This window comes from Simochromis diagramma, unplaced genomic scaffold, assembly GCF_900408965.1.
Source record: "Simochromis diagramma unplaced genomic scaffold, fSimDia1.1 OVJJ01000630.1, whole genome shotgun sequence".
NCBI classification, from domain to species: domain Eukaryota; kingdom Metazoa; phylum Chordata; class Actinopteri; order Cichliformes; family Cichlidae; genus Simochromis; species Simochromis diagramma.
In genome coordinates, this window is record NW_024386927.1 from 1,613,164 (window position 1) to 1,627,734 (window position 14,571).

Consider the following 14,571-nt stretch of genomic DNA (forward strand, 5'->3'; position numbering starts at 1 on the left):
TATTATTTTGTTGGTGGCAGCCAAGAGAGCCATTACAAAAAATGGCTCTCACAGAAAGCCCAACTCTGAGCATGTGGATGGACATCACAGTAGAAGAACGGCTGCTGCTGCATCATCATCCTCATCATTTCTGCTACACTGGCAGGGCTAGGGGCCAGGACTCTCCTCTTCGGGTTTTTGGGGGATGTTGCTAACAGGCACCACACCCGCAGTAGATGCGCTCGCTGTGAGGTCTCGCAGCAAGCTATCAAATACGGCGCATTTCTCGGCTTTTAAAAAAACGCTATGCGTCGCCAGATGTTTCATCAGATTCGAGGTGTTACCTCCTTTGACAGTATCACAGTATCAGCTTAAAGCACTTGTTGCTGCTGAGTTTGCATCTTTTGCTGTGAAGTACACCCTGACTTTTGACCGCTTCGCCTTGGGCATTTTTAATCTGTAGCTCTGCTCTAAAAGAACGTACGTACCTGGACCCGCCTACTATCCTCGGAAACGTAAAATGATTGGCTAGAATCTAAAGTGTATCACAGCTCAGGAAAAAAAAGCACCGAAATAAAGCACCGAAATGTGCGCTGCTTTTCGGTCTGGTTACTACCGTTTATGTCAGAACCGGTGCCATCATGGCACCGGACACCGGTACCCATCCCTAGTGACAAGTGCTGTATAATGATCAATTTATACAGCACTTTTCTGCTCTTTCTGGGGTGACTGTAGCTCCGGAGGCAGAACAGATCATCTATTAATTTGAACATTGGTGGTTCAATCCCTGGCTGCTCCAGTCATGCCAAATATCCCCTTTCAAGATACTAACCCGAAGTTGATCACTAACACATCGATCGGAATGTAAATGTGTGTGGATGTTAAAAAGAAAAGAAAAAAGTGCTTGTGTGATTGAGGCAAGTTTTATAAAGCACTTTGAGTGAAGAGAAGAAAAGTGCTATATAAGAACCAGTCCATTTCCCATTTCACTCATTTACGCACACATTCATACTGCCATTTGTGCACTTACACTATATCCGATCCAGTGGCTGTTTGGCATGAATTATCTTCTCCAGGGCATTTCCACATTTGGACTGGAGGAGTCAAGGCGCTGAATATGAGACATTTTAAAAACACTGCTTAACAAAGTTATTAGACCATAAAAAGATATTTATACAATCAAAATAAAAAACACAAATATTTTAGAAATCTATCAAAAATGAATTTAAATTTAAATTCAAATTTAAAACTAGTATCTGTATTTAGCAGGGAAATATAGATATGAATTGACATGTTTTCTCTGGGGAGTCAAAAATGAATCAAGCTCACGCATGTGGACTATTAGTGTGTGATCTGGAGTTGTTTGTGATCTTTTTTCTTCAGTGTATTATTCTATGTCTTTCATATTTATGCTACATTTTTCGCAGGTTTTTATCATGGAGAATATATATATATGTGTGTGTGTGTGTGTGTGTGTCTTGCGTTTTCTTTTCTGTGACATTTTAGTAACTATCTCTCTCTCTGTGCCTCCAACACCTCCAGGGGGGCAGTGGTTCACCTTTCTGCAATAATCTAGTCGGTACCAGAGAAGAAGATGACAGTGGGACCAGCTCACCAAAGGTAGCTTCGCTCTTACAGAACATGTCGTGTCATGCATAGCACAAATTATGTGCAAAACATTTTAGGCTAAAATCCATCCAAAAACTTGACATTGTAATTAGTGCTGACTTTATTGATATGAAATCAGTTTAAATTAATTTAAAGACCTCTAACCGGTGTAACTTGGCAGCACCAGCTGTCACTAGTCAAAGGCATCTTCCTTAGTTTTGGATAGAGCCATGGTGTTGTGACCTCTGGTTGTCACGCGTCCACAGATGGATAGGTCTGACATAGAGGATGGCCTGGAGGAAGGGGACCTCAACGCCGAAGGGGAAAACGAAAGAGACCAGGAAGAGTTCACTATGAACCCCAACCCCCTCAGCCAGCTGGACTTCTACCAAGCCAACCCCTTCGCCCGCTGTCAGTGTGACCGTATGTAACAAATTCAGAGGCTGAGCTACTATTGCTGTCGTGGATTTCAGACTTTGGCACTCTTTACTTTGAAAGAGGTGACACGCATTGCTGAATTGGAGTGGGTATCCGTTCACTTTGCATTGCAGTACTGAAAAGTTAAGAAAAGTTGCATTTCTCGAACATCAACCTGGCCCCCAGACAGTTAAATCTGAATGAATGCTGTGCCAATGCATCTTTCCAAGCAAATCACTCAAGAGTGTGACTTTGTTTGCTTGGGTAGTTTGGCATCGATTTGAAGAAGTGGTTGATCATTGCAATACTTAATCTTCCTGTTAGAATATGAACATACTCAAGCGCTACGGCTACACTCAAAAGTGATGTAATTGAATTGTTTGAGGGTTAAGTGATTTGGCCTTAAGGTGGTAATTGGAACTGGACATGAACTATGGCAGCCAGAGGACTGGGAATCAGAACTGTTAAAATCCAGCCTCTGGGTTGGTGGAGACTACAGCTTTTTTTCTGTCAGAAGGGACAACTTAATTCATGCACAAGTAGAACTTTTCCCACTAGGACATCGGGCAGCTCTGATCCTGGGGCTGTGTATGTGGTTCAAACTCTGGAGTAGGAGAGGACTAGAGTAGGGGCTCAGAAAATAAACCAACCCAAGCTGGGCATCAAAACTCCTTCAACTCTAGGGACCAGAGGGAGCTAGGCTGTGACATCGTGGGATAAATGATGATTTTTTTCTTTGGCAAACTAATCATATATGCTTTTGTTACCTTTACTTTTTGTTGCAGTGGTATTAATAAAGTACAGTGATTTCATTTCTTTTACACATGATTTATAGATGACCTCTTCAATGAAGACCTATTCCTTAAAACAGACTCATCTGGTGAGTTATAATAGACCACTAATCTAAACAGAACTTCACTTGACATAAAGAGGCTCTTGTTCATTTTGTTGTTTTGTTACTCAACTTCAATACTGTTCTTAGCAAAACTTACAAGTATAAACTCTTTAAATATTCTGATTTTCAGATGGCTTTGGTTCTGACCCTTTCAAAGGCAGCGACCCCTTCGCAGCAGATATTTTGTTTCCGTTGACGAATACTGCCACTGGTGAGAGCACAGGAAATGCTGGTGACGAAGCAGACACCAGTCTGTCTTGTGTTGAAAACAAAGCTTCAACGGGAACTCAGTGCTTTGAGTCAGAATTCCCAGATGAAGACAGTGACATAGAGATTAGCTACAGTCGAGAGGACCTGGACACCATTGCTATGGAAGATGATTCTCATGGATTTAAACCCATTCAGAGTTCGTCAGAGGAGCTGGGGCCAGAGCCTATCCGAGGGTGGCGTTCCCAGGGACAGTATTCTGTAGAATCTGACCCTAATGGGTATGAACTTGATCTTGGTGCTGTCTCCCCACCCTCCGACATAGAAGAACATAGTCTGGGATCTCTGGCTGGAGAGGCTATTACTCAGTCATCAGCAGGATTAGAACAAGGTAATTTATATTTTAGTCACACGCCCGGTTATCAAACATGACAGTTTTTCAGTTTTACTTTTTATTATTTTCATTTACAGTATCTCACAAAAGTGAGTACACCCCTCACATTTTTGTAAATACTTTGTTATATCTTTTTATGGCACAACATTGAAGATATGGCACTTTGATACAATGTAAAGTAGTCAGTGTACATAACAGTGTAAATTTGCTGTCCCTCAAAATAACTCAACACACAGCCACAAACTGCTGACAACAAAAGTGAGTACACCCCTAAGTGAAAATGTCCAATTTGTGCCCAATTAGCCATTTCCCTCCCTGGTGTCATGTGACTCGTTAGTGTTACAAGGTCTCAGGTACAAATGGGTAGAAGGTGTGTTGTCGCAAATGCGACCAAATTATTCAGTGGTGCAACTAAAAAAAATCCTAGGTCTCACCGGTGTGACCAACTTTTCGAGTAAATAAAATAAAATAAAATTCTCAGCAACTCTGAAAATCTCCATGTGGTCAACAACTGACACACATTATGCGCCTATCGTGGTCTAAACCAATCAGAGATAGTCAGGGGCGGGACCGCTCTGATTGGTAGTTGTCCTTCGTATGTACGTTTGAAAGTGCAGGCAGATAGAGAGAGGTCAGTAGCTCGAATAAAGCGATATCGATTCATTAAATCCTGAACCAACTTTTAAATATTGTGATATCCTAGAACTCAGGAACCACGGAGACCATGTTGACCTCACAGTCACTTCTTTGTTATATTGAACTGGGGCATGCACCACACACACTGACACCACTCTTCAACAACTTTTGCCCCCTGGTGGACAAATCCTTGTTACAACATAACAAATATAAATGTATTTTGCCAGAAACGCCAGAATCTCAGGTTAAAGCTCACAAAACTATTTCAACAAACAGCAAATGAGAGCAGGAAAATGGATTCTGCACAAAGAAGTAAACACAGAGCCGCCGCATCAGAATCAGCTTTCTCTTTCTCGGCTTTCTCACCCGAGGGCACGGGTGAAAGCCGACAGCTCACTGATTCTGATGCGTCCGGTCCGCGCTGTGTTTACGTCTTTTTTGCGCGAGATTCTGAGCTGCAGGTTTTATCTCTCTCCAACCGAAATTCACTGAACCAGCAACAAAAGAAGATCCAAACTACGCTTCACATTTGAAAAACATCGTCATTTACATTTTTTATTCGCTTATTACCCGCCGGTCTACCGTGGTTTACAGCACTGTTGGCCGCTGTCTTTTTTTTTTTTATTGACTTAAATGGCCGCGAACTACAAAGCCTAATTTTTGCTGTTCAATACTGAATTTTTTTTTAATTAAAAATTTTGCAATATTGCAGAATATTTTTAAGTTTATCTGCTATAAAAAGCCAGGCCAGGAAAATCTCCCTCATGTTTTTCTGTGTTTTATCCTCAGTTACTTTGACACAAAGGCTCACACCTCTGATGAAGTCTCACATGTATCAGTACTGATAAATGATCAGAATTAGAATATTTCTGACTGTCTGAGGCTAAATCGAATCGGGACCTTGTGAATTGGAATCGAATGGATTATAGAAATCAGTGTTGATGCCCAGCCCTGGTGAGCAGCCTCGGCCAAAAAGAAGTGGATGTAGCTGTGGGTAATGAGAAAAGATGAAAAGAACGATTGATAACTTTTTTGTTAAGTTAAGGCCTGATCTGTCTGAAATTCATAGCCAGCTCTGACACGGAGCCATCAACCTCTGAACGCTGAAAAAGCAGCAGTGTATCCAGAAAACACATTATATGCTGCAATAAATGCACTGCCCAAGTCTCCCCTCTCTCCATTGCCTTTCAGTGGCAGGCAGCAGCAAACAGGTCATCAGAGGAGGCTGATGTGATGATGAAGTTTTACATTACCTACGGTATTGCCAAAGAGTGCCAAAGCACTTTAAGCACAAGCAGTTTTTCAGTAACTTATCTTGTAGAAATGTGCTCCACATAAAGAACTTTGTGTTGACGAGATTTTTAGTTAATCATTTACACATTAATAGTGTCTGTGTGGGCAGCAATTCCAAGACAAACTTATTTGGCTCAGATGGTGTCAACGGTGTGTAGCGGCAACCAGGTGGAGTACAAAGACAAGTGTGTCTTGCCTACAGTCAAGCATGGTGGTGGGATGTTTGGGGCTGGATGAGTGCTGCTGGCACTACAGTTAATTGAGGGAACCATCCTTAAATGGAAGGTGGAGGAGTGAAAAGTCTCTAACAACCACCAGATCCATGATGTCATCATGGAGGAGTGGAAGAGGATTCCCGTTAACAGAGTTAAGGCAGTGTTGGAGAATAATGGTGGCCACAAAATACTGACACTTTGGGCACAGTTTGGACATTTTCACTTAGGGGCATACTCACTTTTGTTGCCAGCAGTTTGGACATTAATGGTTGTATGTTGAGTTATTTTGAGGGGACAGCAAATTTATACTGTGACACTGACTACTTTACACTTTATCAAAGTGTCATATCATCAGTATTGTTCCATGAAATGATTATACTAAAATATTTACAAAAATGTGTCTCACTTTGGTGAGATACTGTGCATGTGCATATACTGATGCTGGGAGTCAGTTTCCTGCTTAAGTGGTGTCTACTTTAATTGCTGACCTAGGAACACATTTCCATTACACAAAAAAGTTTCAGACTGAATTTCTTTTCTAAAACGGCAGCCGTCAGTGCTGCTCCTCAGCCTCCTACGCCTGTGGGATGAATGTGAAAATCCTATGTGGCTTTGAGGTGACGGTAACCAGGATTCAAACTCATCTGAGATTTTTAGTAGATGCACCTATACTATAAATTAGAACATTCTAGATAACGTCCTTTTTGAACTATCACATTTAGAAGATTTTCAGAAAACTTGACCTCTGACCTTGACCTTGAGGTCGAGGTCACCGGGATACAAACTTTAGAGAATTTTAGATGCCGATGGTTTCAGTTTGAAAATCCTACATCGCCTCGTTCTCGAGTTATCGCATTCACAAACTTGGGTGTCCACAGGGCCCACTCAGAGGCCTTTAGGGGAAAAATATGCCCCCTATTGTTTTATATGTTGCATGTGATGAAAATTTAAATTAGTATCACAAATCTTTTTTCTGCGAAAATGGACTGACAGCATTTCTGGACATTGACTACGTTCGATTTTAGATGTGCAATTTTGAGCAGTATAATTGTCTTTATAAACTTTAAACCTTTGAATATCGTATTATTTCAGACTCTTTAGCCTGTAAGCTTAACGTCTTAAAATTGTGGTCTTGTAACTGCGTCATAATTCTATTCTTAACTACTCACTGTATATTTCTGCTAGGTGAGTGTCTTGGTTTGACTCAAGCTGTTGGCGAACCTGTCCTGTTGGAGCCAGGTTGGACAGGCAACAGAGAGGAAACGTTGCCCTGTGATGTCACTTACAGTCAGCAAACAGAACAGGTTAGGAACATCAAAGAAGAAATCCAAATCCCTGCTGTTCCACAGAACTCACTAGAGTCCCAGAACATTTTCACTCAGCCTGACTCACATCAGAACAGCCTTGAGTTGAACTATGAACCAACCAGTCAGTCTTCCTTTGACCCATATGGCTTTAAACTCAGCCCAGAGCATTCTAGTCACACTCTTTTAGACCCTGATGAAGATGAGTTGAGTCCAGAACCTGCTGATGATGATCTGACCTTTGACCCTGAACCCTGCTCTTCTCAACATCAGCTGAACTTTGATGCCTATGGGTTTGACATTACCTCCTCCCAGATGACACGGGACTTTGACCCTTATGGCTTTAAGCTGAGCCCTCAAGAAGAGAACCAGGAAGTATTGGATCCCTGTGGCCATGACAACCAGGATGCAATAGACCGTTGTACCAATGACAACAATGAGCAAAGAAAGCTCTCAAGCTATAATAACCCAGAAATACTGAAACCTCATACCCATGAAAACCAAGAAGTGCTTGAAAATGATAGCCACAATGACCAGGAATTTCTAGATTTGTGTAATAATGGAAACCAAGAAGTGCTGGAACCATCTAGCCTCGAAAACAGGGAGGTGGTTAACCATAAAAACCAAGTCCTGGAACTCTGTAGTCACAACAATCAAGAAGTTGTGGACCTCTGTCGGAATAATAGCAGTGAGCAATTACTTGAACCTTGTGACTGTCATAACCAAGAAGTGCTGGAACCTCACAGCTTTGGCAGTCAGGACGTCCTGGACTACTCCTATCCTAAAAATCAGGAAGTGTTAGATTTAGATAGCCATGGTAACCAGGAAGTTTTGGATTTTAATAGCAAGGAAAACCAGGGCGTTCTAGTTTCAGGTAGCTACAATAAGCAGGAACTTCAGGAAAATCAGGAGTTACCTGACCAGGAGGGGTTGGACTTGTTGAGTACAGACATTTTGCCTGAAGCAAACAACATCCAGTGCATTCTGGAACCAGAACAGGATGGCAGTTCTGTTAATGACAGCTCAGATAGTGATGTGGCATCCGAAAATATGCTGGGACTGCAGCTCAGTAACCCCAGTGTCTGCACCTCGAATACCACAAATACTAGTACTTTAAACATGGCCATCAGTAGCATGTCTGCCAGCCAGGACCTTAATTCGTCTGCTGCCCTGATCCACCACAACCTTTTAGAAGGTGATCTCGGTTCAGTGTTTGGGGCTGGAGGATACATTGGATGTCCTGATGTAGCTGATGACCTAGAGCCATTGCAGAGAAGGCAGACAAACCCAGTACCAGAGCCAGTACGACCAGTTAGGCCTCCTCGACCATCTCTCAGGGTAAGTTGGACGTTATTTTTCTTAACTTATTATAGCATTAAATCGATGGCCAGTTAGTTTGATATATCCTGTGAAATCCTAATTTCAGGTTTACTGTCCTTTATTTATTTTTTGCTTTTATTTGGCCCATGATTGTCGACATTTTGTAGAACTTGGAGATTAAGAATAAATACCCAACATTTAATATTAATATAATTCAAGCCATCATTAATGTGTTAGGGTTAGGGATTTATTTTTTAAATATGTTATGTGTTAAATTTGAACTTTGAGTTGAAATAATTACAACTGTAAATATTTCTCAAGAGTAGAACCAGGTATTTAGTCATTTTAGCAAAGTTAGAAGTAGAATAGCATCCATTCACATTTTTCTGATCTAATACTTTGTGACTATCTGCTAATACACATCAATGTTTCAGTGTTAATAAGCTGTTTTCCTCATTGTGAGACTGGCCATAACTACTGTATATCTGGCTCCATTTGAACACCTAACTTAATCCTAAGAGAATACATTTACTGAATTGTTGGTATTTATTTGTGAAATAATAAATGAGAATCGGATAAATACATGAAACAAATATTTTTGGATTGATTGATCCAATTTAACTGTCAGACTATGAATTGGCTCCCCAATATTCCATCCAGGTTTTGAACCAATATTTGATCCAAATGTCGCATCATTGCATCCCTAGCTAGAATTATAGTTGTTCTGTTAGTCAGCTATTCCATTAAACTGCTCCAAAGTCCGAAACCTTTCAAACTTCTTACAACGTTGAGATGAAAAACATTTCTTGTAGGGGTTGGACAATATGCCAAAAGTTTCCATCCAACAGCCAGAAATTGTTGATATATTTATTGTTGGTTTGTGGTGCCATGCATACATGTTTTTCTTTGTAATGAACATTAATTCTGGTTTCTTTGGCTAATGGTTTGCACCACTACTAAAGTGCCTGCTGAACAGCCCTGAACCTATCTTAAAGAAAATATTTTTTCATTTTGTTTGAAGTTCAAATGATTATTTAAAATAACTGTTAAAAGTCAGCGTGCCTCTCGAACTGCTTTGTGCATAGAAAATTATATTTAAAAAACAAACAAACATCTACTTAAAAACATCTACTTTCATGTGTTTTAGGCCAAGGACAAGGCCCAGTCCCAGACTCAGGTCATCGATTTAAAGTGATCTCTCACCATGAAACATTCAAGTGAGGTTTACTGTGTCAGCACGGTTCCTGTGATGACAACAAGGCAAGAAGTGAAGATGATAAGGAATAAAGTACGACAAAGGGAAATGCAATGGAGGAAAAATGACTAAAGAGCTCATTCTGGTGTTAATTATCACAGTAAATTAGTTCAGGTTAATCAGAGGAGAAACAATGGAAGGCAAGATGAAAAAACTACCAGGAACCAAATGATAAAAAAGATTTCCTGATTATTATATTAAGAAACATGATTTTATCCAGTTTTTTTATTTACATCTGTCAAGGTTGCAAACGACTGTCTGACCTACTATCTTGTCTTTTTATGATTTGATGAACTGAAGAAGGTTTTGACGGACCTGACTGGTCTGAAGTGCAAATAATGTCCATGTTTGTGATGTGACATACAGTAAATATTAGGACATATGTTACAAGACTTCAAATAGATAAACTGTATATAAATGATACAATGTAATCTGCTGTTGTGGTTTTGAGATTATCTATCCAATTAGTAGTTTAGATCTAAGTTGCATATGAACTGTAGAGAGTTTATAGTCGGATTTACCAATGAGCGCATATCCACGCTCACAACAGTGTTTTCACACATCATTTAAGAGGCTCCTTAAAGAGAAGCAGTGGTTCACTGCCATTCTAGGCTGGATTCTTCAGTTTCACCAGTGACAAAGCACGACTGATGGCTGTGGTCAGGTGTGTGCTTTGTTACATGTGTAGCACGCTCAGTAGTGATGCCACCCATGTTTATAATTGGACTGTAACTGAAAAGATGGCCACTTCATTCTTTGTTCCAATTTCATACTGCACACTAATGCTGAAAATAAAAACTATGCAGGGATTTTGGTTGTGTACTGTTAGTTAGGTAGTTACAGACGTAACTACCTAACTAACAGCGCAGGCTGCCAATTCTTTCTTTTGTTTGGTAGCAACAAATAAAAAAGCAGCAAAGCTGTGTCCACCCAGGAAATGTGGGTGTGGTTTGGTGAGCAATGAAAGTCAGCGACATTGTCTGACTTCAAGTGGCGATGGGCAAAAAGCCCAGGATGAACTTTTCTCATGTTGGAGGCCACTGGAGTGAATGCATGAGGTCACCTAGGCAACCACAGCCTGGAGCGTCTACTAGTGATCAGATCTCAGCTTCAAAGCGATGCATGCGGGGAGCGCTGGGGTGGGGACACAACACCAAAAGACAGATAGTTACATCTGAGTGGAAAACTATTGCCTTGTACCGTTGTCATCAGTAGTAAGCTCTTGTATTTTTGTCTCTCCCTCGTAATGTAATTAATTTTACTACTGCTGATATTTAAAGACACCGGTACAGAAGTACTGTATGTAACTTTCAGAAAGCAGTTTTTTCTGTCCAGCAGCTTTTTATAGCACTGCCAGTGAAACTTTATGAAGTAATTAAGATGTGTTTTCATTTGTGAATGGCGCACACAAAGTCGAGCAGATTTACAGTGGTAAGACAGATCTGAGCATTTCATTGGTGTAAACATCTTTGCTTAGGAATGGTCTGAAGCGTGGAACCAGGACACAGCGAGGGTAAATGTGGAGTGGGTCTGGCACCGGTGCCGCTGTTACGCTGCCCATCCGGCAGTTTCTTCCACACAGGTCTGATAAGTTTACTGTGATCAGACTAAAGTAGTCAGAACCAACAGTGACGCCACAGCCAGAGTACAAAGCAGAAATCTGTGAGCTGATCATTTTCTGTAGGTTAATCACTCCCAGAGACCTCTTTGACACTGTTATATCATTTTCAGGTTATAATTAGATATCTAATTATATGTAAAACACTGTTATTCCTTTTGATTGTACCCACACAAGGTCACACGCACAACTGCTTTTTTACAAGTACATGATATTTACTGGTATGGTAGCAGAGCATCAGTGTAACCAGTTCATTAGGCAGTTCAGAAATGGCACATAGCGCTTTATTCCTCTGAGCACCCGAAGCCTGTTCTACTGCAAGCATCATTTAACCATTTGCACTCACATTCACACAAGCACTTTCTTTACACCTGAGAGCTTTTCTCTAACAGTCACATACACATTGAACTTGGGGTTCAGTGTTTTGCACACTGGAGGATGAAATCATCAGTCTTCCTCCTGAGCCAACCTGAAGTACAATTCCAAAAAGTTTGCATGCTGTGTAAAATTTAAATAAAACAGAATTCGCTCATCTTTATTCCTGATAGAACACAGAAAGCATATCAAATGTTTAAACGGAGAAAACATATCATTTTAAGAGAAATATGTAATATTTTAATTTGATGGCAGCAGCACATCTCAGAAACAGGGTCATGCTTCCCACTCTGTAGACTTTGGGAGAGGAATGCTGTCCCATTCTTGTCTCATAGAGATATTTTTCACTTTATGATGCTCCACCAGCTGGTGACAGCAAGGACTCTTCTACTATGAAGGCTTTCCATGAAACACGTGCCATCTGGATGGGAGTATATGCTACTCTAAAACTGCCAACTCCAGAGGCACTGATGCACTGCCACACCATCAGAAACGCAGGTTTTTGAACTGAGCACTGACAGCAAGTCGGATAGTCTAGAAGACGCAGTGTCCATGTTTTCCGATTTCAAATTAAAATTTCTTCACTTTGCTTCAGTCCATTTTAAATGAGCTTTGGTCCAGAGATGATGGCACTGTGGTGTGTGTGGACAACACAGTGAGCTGTGTTCACAGACAGTGATGCTGGAAGTGTTCCTAAGCCCACGCACTGATTTCATAACAGGATCGTGTCTGCTTGAGGACCTGAAGATCAGCTGCATCTAATGTTGATTTTCAGCCTGGTCCCTCATGCAGAGATTTCTCCAGATTCTCTGAATCTTCTGAGCTTATGACTTTGGATGATGAGATATTCACAGTCTTTGCAACTATTTGTTGAGGAACATTATTCTGAAATTGCTCTACAATGTTGTTGAAGCACTTTTTTGCAGATCTCTCTCTCAGATGTTCTCTTTTTCCCCAGTCCTGTTACTGACCTGCCATCAGTTAGTCTAATTACGTATAAAATGTTTCTTTTTTGTGTCACTTACTTTTTCAGCCTTTTGCCGCCCCATCCCAGCTTCTTTGAAACATGCTGCTGCCATCAAATTCAAACTGATTGTTTTTACATGGTAGTACAAATATCATGAGTGTGAGTCTACCTTTACATGGCACACTCAGCAGGCACTGATTGAACCTTTCAGTTCACACAAAGCTTCAGTTCAGCCTACCTCACTCTTTTACCATGATTTCATGACAGCAGCTACAACCATTAAAAGCAAGTATTCCATGACTTTCATATTTGTAGATATGTACATGAACTCGCATTTTCTTTTGATTGTACAATGGTACACATCTTATAGCAAAGACATTAAAGTGAAGTCCCACATTCCACCTGCTTCAAACGAGATGCTTCCACTGAATAACTAGAATGGTTCCACTGGAAATGGAAGAAAACACAAGTTGGTTCACGAGTTAACATCAAGGGTCTAATCATTTTAAACAGAACCAGTTAAAGAGCCAGAGCTAATTTAATATAAAAGAGTCAGTGAGACCCCGAAGACCAGCCATCGTCACCTTACCTTATATTCAAAGTTCTTACTTCCAGTTAAAGGATTACTGATGTGTCCCAAAAGTGCATCCTGTTCATCTGGACATTTTCAGTGGGAGAAATGTTTCGTCACTCATCCAGGTGACTTCTTCAGTCTCAGCTGACTGCAGGTTTCCCCAATCTTATAAACAGTACATTTGCACAATGAGTGAAACTAGCACCACTGAAGGAACAGTGGGCTGGGAGATCAGTTCCTGGATCATTAATATGCAAATTGTCATGACCACTGATCAATGGCCATGAGTACCATTCACAGAGAGTTGGGGAATGGCATGCATCGAGACATTATTGACGTGCGTTTTGCAGTTTTCCTATGCATTTTGGTCTTTTGTCCATGGAAACCATGTGGGTGCAGCATAATGTGAGGGTACACACCTTTAAAGGATATTTAGATCTAATGTGTGTTTCTGTATCATTTAGTATCAAGTTATTGGCAAAATCTAAAATTGACAAATCTACTAGCGTGAATCACAACACTTCATATACAAGCACAGTGGTCCATGTATTTGCTTTGTTTTCAAATGTACAATCATGTGTAAAGAAAACAGAACATTTAGAAGACTTATTTTGTTCATTTGTTGCATTTTGGAACATAATTAGTTACATACACAACACTAAAACAACAGTTTGCACACTGCCAGCCTGTTACACACAGAAACTATGACGTATTGAGCATGGTCTGCTGCAGAAAACTGGATTATCTTTTTCAGAAAGCAGGCTAAAACTATGCTGTCTCAAGCTAATAGACTGTAAACCTAAGCTGCCCGCTGGAAGCTCAGCTTCAACAGCAGTTTCCTGTCTGACTGCCGCCCCCTGACTCATCCACCAGTGGCTGTACTGGCGGATGAGAGTGCATTGTACCATGATGTGCTTACAGTTAAGCATATTCCATATAAAGTAGTCTCACACATACACAAGCATGCATCATTACAACCAGTAACATGTGATTTAAGATGGTGCTGCATTGTATCTTATGTGATAAAAAGCAGGTTTGCTCAAAATGTCAGACTTTTTGTGGTGTAATAAAATAGCAAATCTGGAGCTCCACAGTGTGCCAGCTGTTAATTTGTTATCCATTCATCTTTGGCCCAGAACCTGCCCTAATTCTTGTGTGGATGTGTGTAGATTTTTGTAGTTATGCATATAAACTTACCTCAAATGTTAGAAACATATGCATGTCACAGCTACCCATGTCAAATAAAAATGAAAGTCAGTTTCTGAGTTTGAAAAATTGAATGATGCAGTCAAAATAATGTCGTCCTCACAATGTGAAAACCTAAAAAGAAGAATATCTGCAAACATGAGGGTATTGTTCTAAAATGCATTTGTGAATAACAGTAGTGATAAATCTGAAGGTGGTAGAAGCTTTACTGACCACTTTGAACAGTTTTCTTCTCCGCCTGGAGAATGGATCTCAGTTCTGATAGTCTCATGGAGATACATATTAATATGGACTATCTGTCAATAACA

The 14,571-nt window shown here is 40.5% G+C and overlaps 1 protein-coding gene across 3 annotated transcripts in view; it reads left to right on the forward strand.

Moving 5' to 3' along the window:
* Nucleotides 1–14,378, forward strand: part of LOC120736676 — a 30,979-nt gene extending 16,601 nt beyond the window's left edge. For 2 of the 3 annotated variants that reach the window (XM_040036936.1, XM_040036938.1), the window contains exons 5-10: nt 1,522–1,599; nt 1,854–2,010; nt 2,840–2,884; nt 3,030–3,497; nt 6,830–8,286; nt 9,416–14,378. In XM_040036936.1, the coding sequence (XP_039892870.1) occupies nt 1,522–1,599; nt 1,854–2,010; nt 2,840–2,884; nt 3,030–3,497; nt 6,830–8,286; nt 9,416–9,463 (2,253 nt within the window). In that variant the 3' untranslated portion in view covers nt 9,464–14,378. The remainder of the gene's footprint in view (nt 1–1,521; nt 1,600–1,853; nt 2,011–2,839; nt 2,885–3,029; nt 3,498–6,829; nt 8,287–9,415) is intronic. The other variant, XM_040036937.1, reaches the window with a different exon arrangement.
* The last annotated feature ends 193 nt before the right edge of the window (nt 14,379–14,571 follow it).